Genomic DNA, 10,663 nt, shown 5'->3' with positions numbered 1-10,663 from the left:
TTGACATTGAAGAGCATCACCTACTTGTTGCAAGCCTAACTGAATATGTAAGTATAATTAGGAGACTTACTAAAAGCAAAAAAAAGTTTTAACGTATATGTGTTGACAAATGATGTTTAGGAATGTAATATGGAACCGGATATGACTGTTGGGAACAATGGTGCTGAGGTCATCGCAAAAGGTGTTGCAAATCATACTCCAAGTACAATGGCTGGTGGTGTGAATAAATCAATTCAGTATAAAAGTGAAGTCCTTTTATTCTTTTGCAGCAATATTTTTTTAGTTCATATCTTGAGGGTAAGAAACATAAAATGCTAGCAAACATAATCAAAGGGTGCGAAATTCGGATCATAAATATGTCGTGGCAAGGTACCGGAGGCAAGGATGATGATGCTATATTCTTAATGCGGCACATGGAAACATATATGGGCCAAAAGGTGAAGGATTGGCATATGGGGCTTGCAAACATATCTAAGAAGAATCTGCAGAATATGCGCGGTAAATACTGCAAGGCCTTGCTGACGACAGACTTCAATTACCATTCTGTTGACATTAAGGATTGTGTGAAGAAATATTTCAAGGATAATAAAGAGAAGAGGACCAAGATAGTTAAGTTTGTGGCAGATTTGATGTGCAAGAAGCCTAAGTGAAAGTTGATTTAATTATATTAGTTGTCCAGTGTGTTTGATCTTCTAGATCATTTGTTTTGAATTCTAGATGGTGTTTTTGGCTGTTATTATGAAGATGATGTTTTCTGTTGTTATTTTCCGGATGATGTGTTTTACAGGATGATTATTATATGTAGCTTTTTTAAGGAATTTGTGTCTACATTGTGCACTGTTAATCTAGCAGCACGTCATTTTTTATGCTCCATGCAACAATTCATACTTTATTGGGAATAATGTCAATGGTCATATTTTATTCGAAGTGCATTGATAATTATAAAAAATTAAATTGATACTTAAAGTGAATAACATTGATTTACAAATAACTAAAAAAGCCATAGATATGTTGATAGTTTTGCAGTCAAATTAATCTTGAACAATATTGGTGTTCAGAGTGCACAAGAAAATTATTGGAAACGACAAAATAGTTCTACAGCTCCATAAAACAAGACATGATATTTGAACTGGATTGGATTGATATTTGCACATGACTAAATTGATTTTGGCATTGAACAATTTTGATGTACATACAAGTAAAAAAAGAGTGTAGATATTTGCACATTTTTGCAATGAAGTTTATACTGAACAATGTTGACGTATAGACAACACAAAATAGCAGTTAGATATTTGCACATTTTTGCTTTGAAATTTGAACTGGGTTGGATTGATATTTGCATTGAACAACATTGATGCAGCATACGAGTCAAAAAAGAGTTTAGATATTTGCAAATTTTTGCATTGAACTGTATATTGAACAACGCAATTGACCAAATAGCAGTTAAACTCTATAATTGAAAATAGAGGCAACCAAACAAACAATATGAGTACTTGTTGAAAAATCCAAAGAAGCAATAAACTAAAAAATATCCAATGAACTGTATAAAAAAGACGAGCCGAATAGAAAAATGGGGCAACAAAATCAAGGAAAAATTGAAATAAAAATCCTTAACATTGTCACTTGTTTTTGTTTTTCTCTTTCTCTTTGCCACAGTTTCTTGAATCATGCCTCACTAGTTCGCGGCATTTCTTGCAACGTCGCAGAGGTTTATGCATTTGCCTGATAGCCGCTTCTTTCCTTGACACCTTCCGGCTTCCAGAACCCTTGGTATGCACAGTATCAGGTGGGCGAACATTGATAGCATCCGGTATTGGATCACCAAACACATTTTCAATCCTCTTTCCCTTATCCAAAGAAGGCACTTCTAACCCTTCATCACCAAACAGTTCAAGACCAAGCCTCTCCATTCCAGTTATGAGTGCATTGACATCATTGATGTGGGACTCTGCCTTTTGAGCTAAACGGTAATATGTTTTGTGCATCTTGGTGATTGCATTTCGTTTAGCGTCAACTTCTGGAGCTGTTCATACCATTGAAAAGTGTCAATACAGTTTAGTAAACATATCAGGACATCACAGATAAAAAACAAAGTACCTCCAGTCATTTCAAACTCGTGTCTTGGAAAACCATGTACGGCCTTTAGTAAGGGCCTCTTCAGCCATCGTGATCCAAAATATTGCTCAGGAATTTGCTGCACATTAGTATTTTTGAAAACAAAAAATATGTGACTGCATAAAATACCAAGCCTTGAGTACAACTTGCATTCACAACTATACACCTCAGCTCCAACTTCATGGTTGACGTTAAAGGTATTGCGACTACCATCTGATACTCTGTAAACTTTGTTGCTTGACTGAACTGACATATCAACCATGTTACAGCTATGATAAGCCTCAACAATTTCAGCCTGAACATCTTTAAACATTTTGTCGGTATAAATTGTAGCCGCATGTTCCTCGAATGGTAATTCTGTTGCAAGTATTGGAACAATTGTGGAATCGAAATAATCGAGTCTCTCTGACTTATTCCTTTGAGCATCTAACGCTTTATCGTACTGCATAACGAATTCAGCAAAATAGAATTGAGGTTTTGAGTACCTTTTGAAGAAGCTATTCTCTGCTTCAGATATTGATGTTGTCTTCAATAAAGAGGCCATTGGAAAATCTCTAAAGTACGCAGGAACCCAAAATGTTCTATCTTCAAACATTGTCTTGAACCATGGCACATTTTCCAAACCATATTGTGTGATTACATTATTCCACGATTCCTCAAATTCAGCAGGTTCCAACAATTCAGACCAAAAACAAGCATTCAAATCTTTCTTAAAAGACTCATCCGCATGAAGTTGTTTAGGTACTTTATCCGCAAGTTTGAGCATAATGTGCCACATACACCACCGGTGTCTTGTATCTGGCAACACTAGTTCAATAGCAAGTCTCATGCCCCGATCCTGATCTGTAATTATCATTTTAGGGGCTGCACCCATGCATTCAACAAGCTGCTTGAATAACCATGAAAATGATTCGTTACTCTCATTGGATAAAAATCCAGCCGCAAAGGTTACAGGGCAACCATGATTGTCTTTACCCGTGAAAGGACCAAATATCATACAGTACCTTCATGTTCAAAACAAAATCAGTACAATTGAAGTAAAGTCAATGCGGACGGTATTATAATTATAAATGCAGTAGTGCATATATGCAAAATCAAGGAATAAAATGGAGTAGTGACATATGTGCATAACATAAACAAAATGTGAGGGTGGGGTCGACCTGTTAGTCGAGTACGTAGTATCGAACGCAACCACATCGCCAAACATATGGTAATTTTTTCTTGACACAGCATCACACCAAAATAACCTTGTCAATTTGTTATTGGAGTCTACCTCGAACACATAGTGAAAGCCTGGGCATGATTCTTTCTTCTTACTCATTTTATTCAGAATCAATTGAGCATCAACCTCTTTCAGATGTTCTTTCATGTCACGAACACAATTCCTGATGTCCGTTACGGTGCAACCAACCGAATCATATCCGCCCAACACCTCTCTTAATAGATTAAATGTCATTGTGGGACCAATGTTGGCTTTCATACAATCGTCAATGAATTTCGAATGTAGTTGATCTAGTCGACGATTCGATTTCATGTAGCGCTTATGTTGATCCTCCACCATAGAGTGGTTGTGCTCCTCAATAAAGTAGTGAACAACATACCAAGCAACCCCACCTTCGGAGACAAACTTGAACATTAACTTTGCATTGCATCCACATCTCTTTGATCCACGTCTACGTCTGTTTGCAAAACCTTGTCGAGCATTAACTGCATCAAATTCTCGTGTCCTCTTTATACCCTCCCTACTGCACACCATATACAGCCACGTAACAACATCCCCCGATGCTTTGTGACTGAATTTCCGAGTCTCAAAACCTGCATCTCGAGCATATTCAGCATAGAACGAACGTGCATCTTCAATTGATTTAAAGACCATGCCAACAACAGGCTTCAAACCGTCTTTGCATTCGGGTATGACCATAACTGTCTGACAGTAAATTTAAAAACATGAGTACTATATACGATTAAGGACAAATATCAATGTATCAAGAAAGCAACGTAAAAGACTAACAATATATCAACACAGATAAAAAAAAGTCATCATACGGAAACAAATATATCAACCTAGAATCTGGCCAACCATCAGTGTACATAAAACTATATGAAATGAAGGAAAAGATGAATGAATCTGTCCATTTTCATTTTTATAGTGAGAAAAAATCAGCTAGAATCTGCCAAACTAGAAAAAATAAGCAATTTTCTGGCAGTGAGAAAACTCACCGACAAACAACCACGCGCTTGAATAGAACGTTAACTTCCGATGTGAAACAATAGATAATTGCATAGAACGCAAAAATATATGAAGGTAGGAAGAATATGATGAAGAAAATAAATACACAATAAAGAATCATGGTTCAAGACAATGAAGAACATTATAAGAGATAGCATACGATTACCGTGAAGTTGGAGTTCCTGGGGGGAAGACACGAGAAGAGAGATGAATACACGAGAAGAGAGATAAATGTGATGAAATTTCTGTGTAGGAATATGAGTTGTATTTGTAGGTAGACATCTAATATTAGTGAATTAATGGAGACAGATCATGTATCATAATTAAAATGGAAAGGAAGAGACAATCATGTGATTTAGTAACAGTCAATTATATAGATTTACATAATTATCCTTGTCTGATTTTTTCTTAATTTTGAATATTTAGTAATTTTTAGTTTGTATCAATTTAAGGCCATGAGATCACCCATATCAAACGGCCATTAAGATGGTATTAGTTATTTCACTAAATAGTTAGTATTTGAACATGAACCTATATATATATATATATATATGGATGTATTCATTTCCTTTTTGCATATTTTCTCCTTTTTCCTTCTTGATCTCAGCCGTTGATTTCCTACATCCTATGGCCTAAATTAGTGGTTTTAATCATTAAATTTAATTATATTAAAAACCAAAAAGGGCAAATTTGGTAATGAATACAATCGTTGGTTATGGCAACTCCCTAAATTTACTCCGTTGAAGATCTTCACGGTTATTGTTTCTGTTCTCACGCTCCAGACGTGATTCTCTCTCTACTCCCTCTCTGCAATTGAATTCATGTTCTTCCTCTCCCTACGCTCCACACGCTCCGACAACCAACAAAGAGAGACGATTCAATTAATCAAGGATGATGAGGTGCTCTTGCGACTACTGGTACATCTTCCTCGTCGCCGACGTGACGTTCATCTACATCCAGGTTTAACCCTAGACGTGATTCTCTCCCTACTCCCTGTCTGCAATTTTTCCTTCGTCGCTCAGTCACACGTTGCCGGCGTTCTCCGTTGACGCCTCCTCAGTATTACAATCTTGTGTTGTCGGCATTGTAGCGATCGTTGTTCTCTCAATAATGGAATAAGGTAATTCAGTGTTGTCTTCCTTTGTTTATGTATCAGTTGGTTGTGTTAATACCAATTCACATCAGTCCGAGTATTCGCTCGTTGTAAAGCAAGTAATTCGTGTATTGTGTTGTCGTGTTAAAACCAATACGAATAATGCACCAAATGGAAATGACTAATGCATGTTATTGACTATATAATGCACAATATGTGAAATGCAATGTATACGAATAAGATGTGCCGTGTTTCGATGATATTGGCACACGTTTCTTATTTCCCCTAAGGGTTTAATAAATGTAGGGGCTAGGGTATAGTACGTACACATTAAGATGCGCCGTGTTTCGATGTTTGGCACACGTTTCTTGTTTCCCCTAAGGGTTTAATAAGTGTAGGGGCTAGGGTATAGTATAGTACGTACACGTTAATAACAACGTATAAAATCGATATGAATAATGCACCTAATGTTAACGACTAATGCATATTATTTAGTGTATAATGAACAACATGTGAACTGCGATGTATACGAATAAGATGTGACGTGTTTCGTAAAGCAAGTAATTCATTTATTGTGTTGTCGTGTTAAAACCAATACAAATAATGCACCAAATTTTAACGACTAATGCATGTTATTGACTATATAATGCTCAATATGTGAACTACAATGTATACGAATAAGATGTGTCGTGTTTCGATGTTTGGCACACGTTTCTTGTTTCTCCTAAGGGTTTAATAAGTGTAGGGGCTAGGGTATAGTACGTACACATTAAGATGTGTCGTGTTTCGATATTTGGCACACGTTTCTTATTTCCCCTAAAGGTTTAATAAGTGTAGGAGCTAGGGTATAGTATAGTACGTACACATTAATAACAACATATAAACCGATACGAATAATGCACCGAATGTGAACGACTAATGCATATTATTGACTATATAATGAACAATATGTGAACTGCGATGTATACGAATAAGATGTGCCGTGTTTCGATGACATTGGCACACGTTTGTTGTTTCCCCTAAGGGTTTAATAAGTCTAGGGGCTAGGGTATAGTACGTACACATTAAGATGTGTCGTGTTTCGATGTTTGGCACACGTTTTTTGTTTCCCCCAAGGGTTTAATAAGTGTAGGAGCTAGGTTATAGTACTTACACATTAATAACAACGTATAGTTCGGTACGTATAATGCACCGAATGGTAACTATTAATGCATATTATTGACTATATAATGCACAATAAGTGAACTGCAATGTATACGAATAAGATGTGCCTTGTTTCGATGTATGGCACACGTTCTTATCTCCCCTAAGGGTTTAATAAGCCTAGGGGCTAGGGTATAGTACGTACACAATAAAAACAACGTTTAAAAATAGCACGTGTTTGAGTTATACATAATTAACGTATTACGTAATGTACATATTATAAAAGTTGTTGTTAGGTGCATTAAGTGTCAGAACATGATTAGTTTTCGCTAATTGATTTTTTGTTCTGGTATTTAAATTTTGATGTATCAGTTCATTGCCTGCAGCCTGCTTATTATAACCTCGGTGTCGTCTATTCCGAAATGATGCAATATGACACAACCCTTGATTGCTACGAGAAAGCTGCAATAGAGCGACCTATGTATGCTGAAGCATATTGCACCATGGGTGTTATCTACAAAAATCGTGGGGATCTGGAGTCAGCAATTGCCTATGTATGACACGACCCTTCCTTTGTTTATGTATGACGCAGCTCTTCCTTTGTTTATTAAGTTGCGAAAAAGTATGAATAAGATTTGACTAATGGATATATTTGACTATATAATGGATATATTTGACTATATAATGATCAAAATCTGAACTGCAATGCATACAAATAAGATTTACCGTATTTCGTTGTTTGGCACACGGTTCTTGTTTCCCCCAAGGGTTTAATAAGATTAGGGGCTAGGTTATAGTACGTACACATTAATTACAAATTGTAAAACAATTCGAATAATGCACCAAATTGAAGCGAGTAATGCATATTATTGACTTTATAATGCAAATTATGTGAACTGCAATGCATACGAATAAAATGTACCGTAATACGATGTTTGACACACGGTTCTTGTTTCCCCCCAGGGTTTAATAAGACTAGGGGATAGGGTATAGTACGTACATATAGCAACTTCTTGTGTGTTGCACTAGGTCATGTTTTTGTTTTTGTTATTGGAACTTTATATCTATCATAATGCAATGTTTGGTTTTTATTTAAAGAAGTCAACTTTGTTTCAGGTGTGTTCTGATGAATTATTTTGTTTGTTCCAATTTTTTTTTCTAGGTCATAATGCAACGTTTTAGTAAAATAATGCACAAAAATGTCTATTGCAGAATTGATATCCGATTTTAATATTCCATGGACCCCTGAATTCTGGCGAAACGGTTAAATTAAAAAATTCACTTATTGGAATAAATAATGCAGCCCGTTGATAGGTCTTATTCAATACAAAATTTTAATTAATGATAATTTCTTGGTAATTAATGCAACGTTTTAATCAAATAATGCACTAATTTATCTAATGTTGAATTTATATCCAGTTGAAATAAACCATGCACCCCTGAATTCTGTTGCAACGTTTATATCCACTTTAAATTTACCATGCATACTTCTTATAATGCATAATTAACTGTAAATAATGACGATATAATTACACATAAAGCTCAGACTTTGCATATACACAATTATTATCGTAACAAACACTATATTGCAAATAATGACAGTCGATAAAGGAGTAATGCACAGATTGTAAAACACAATGCACAATCTTTAATGCTGAATACAGACAATTTACGCAGTCTCAAAAGCATTAGCTAATATCCAAACGCACTTATTATGTTGCGAAAAAGTACAGTTTTAAATTGAAACATCTATCCGCATATCAGTTTACCCATTAACCAAGATCTCATTATAGCCGAACCAAGACTCACTCCAAACCATAATTCTCGTCAACTGGAATAGCATCGTCAACTGCATCGTCAATGTCTGATCTTAGCCGCTTCTCTGATATGGAACAAACAAAGTAATACATCAAAACAATATCAATAAATCAGAATACATAATGGTGCTAGCTTTTTACAGATTAATGCATATATCATATGAAATAATGCATAACACAACCTCATAATGCATTAAAAATTACTCATAATGCATTGTCTAAACACAAAAATGCACATGTGTTACACAGAAAATGTATTAAACAATATAAATAATACCACTCATATAATGCACACAATACTAAAAAATGCACTATTAATTCACAATGCAATACCCGCACAATATAATAAAAAATTCATACTAACTGGGCAGCTATTACAACATACCCAATACCCTTACTAATGCATAATTTAGTAAACATAATGCATAAATTATGTTCCATAATGCACAGTCTATACTAAAAAATGCACATATGTACTCATTCCTGAGTTTAGTCACTAAAACACACAACACCCTACATATTGCATAATTTACTGCACATAATGAATACCATTCATATAATGCACAATATACTCCAACAAATGTACTACTACAGATTCTCAATGCAGTACCCACACAAATTAATAAACATATTTCATCCTGACTGAGTAAATATTAGTACACACCCAATGCGCTTATTAATGCATAATTTAGTAAACATAATGCATAAATCATGTTCAATAATGCACAGTACAAACTAAAAAAATGCACATATGTACTATTTACTTATTGTAGTCACTAAAACACACAACACCATACATATTGCATACTTTTCTGCACATAATGACGGTGTCTGTATAGACATAATGCACTAATCAAACCATATAATATATAAAAGTAAACTTCAATGATTTACGTAAACAGTACACGCAATACCCATAAATTGCATCATATACTGCAGGTTATGTCAATAAATTTCTATATAATGCATTACATATACAAAATAATGCAAGAATACTGACCAATAATATAGTACAGCCAACGAATAATGCATCAGAACTAGGGAAACAATTATGTAACCTTCAGTATGTGTTTGTTGACTCTTGAAGGGTCTGTTTCTCTTCGTCATTGATGCTCTGTAATACACACCAACGAAATTTGTTAAATTCCTTCATCCAAATCGACAAAAAACATAGATATAACTCAATAATCAACCAAATCGTCATTACTGGACAGAATCGACATCACACTGAACACAAAATCGATAATTTCCAGAAACATCTACAAAATCCGTATGGTTTCAATTGGAAATATAGAACATATACCAAATACAACTCAACAATAAACTAAAAATATTAAATAATGGACAGAACCCTAGATCAAAAGTTTACAATTTCATTTTTTGCGGAAAAAAATTGACCCAAAATATTAAATAATGGACAGTACCCTAAATTAAATGCCCCAAAACGAGTCAAGGAGTGTAGATTTGGGTAATATTTTACCACCGGTGGACTTTAATCGCCGGAATCTTGGATCGCTGCTGTCAATTCTTCACCCTCGATGAATGGCTAGGGTTTTAGAGAGTGGAGGGAGTGGGGAGAGTGGAATAGGTTGAGAGAGTAATGAATGAGAGAGGTTGAAGAGATGGATACGTTCAAATCCCTGAAAATTCGCAATTGTCAAAAATATGCCACTTCGAATTTCTCCCATTTACTATATTGCCCCCATAATGCATAAGGTTAGGTTCTATAATGCAACGCGGACTGAGAATTTCAGCATCAATGTGGTCCATTGATTCATAGGATCTAATGGTTAATATTAAGAAGAGAAAAGGAGCTTAGGTATGAAAAGGAGAATAATGCTCCCCTATATATATATATATATAGAGTCCTATTATTTACATTTCCACTCTTAAAGACCGAACTAGAGACCAAATTAGGGCCCTTAGATCTAGATTTGAATGGATGAGATTAAACCATGTCTCATGAATTTTGCTACTTCATTATGTAAGCAATATACTTCAAATCAGGGGTATTTCGATCAAATTACATCTAGGCTAAAAAAAATTCCATGTTGTTTCTCCTCATTCACGCCGCTCATCTTCTTTCTCATCTCTCTCGTTTTCTTCTTCTCCAAATCGAAGAATACTTCTCCAAATCAAAGAATTCTTCTACAAATCGATGAATTTTCTTCCACAAAGCCACGAATCTTCTTCTTCAAAGCGACACTCATCTTCTTCTCAAAATCAACTCTCACTTCTACTGCAAATCGACGCTCAAACGCTGCT

At 35.1% G+C, this 10,663-nt stretch overlaps 1 protein-coding gene across 1 annotated transcript; it reads right to left on the bottom strand.

Moving 5' to 3' along the window:
- Positions 1–1,619: 1,619 nt before the first annotated feature.
- Positions 1,620–4,036, bottom strand: LOC121808847 (protein FAR1-RELATED SEQUENCE 5-like). The gene is made up of 4 exons (XM_042209419.1): positions 3,363–4,036; positions 2,282–3,119; positions 2,098–2,194; positions 1,620–2,023 (listed from the first exon to the last, which is right to left on the bottom strand). Exons 1-4 carry the CDS (start codon positions 4,034–4,036, stop codon positions 1,620–1,622), a joined length of 2,013 nt encoding a protein of 670 aa, XP_042065353.1.
- Between the last annotated feature and the right edge of the window lie 6,627 nt (positions 4,037–10,663).

This window comes from Salvia splendens, chromosome 6 (genome assembly GCF_004379255.2).
Source record: "Salvia splendens isolate huo1 chromosome 6, SspV2, whole genome shotgun sequence".
Classification (NCBI taxonomy): Eukaryota; Viridiplantae; Streptophyta; class Magnoliopsida; order Lamiales; family Lamiaceae; genus Salvia; species Salvia splendens.
Note: the sequence above shows the minus strand (reverse complement) of the source record. Positions and strands in the feature narration are given on the sequence as shown.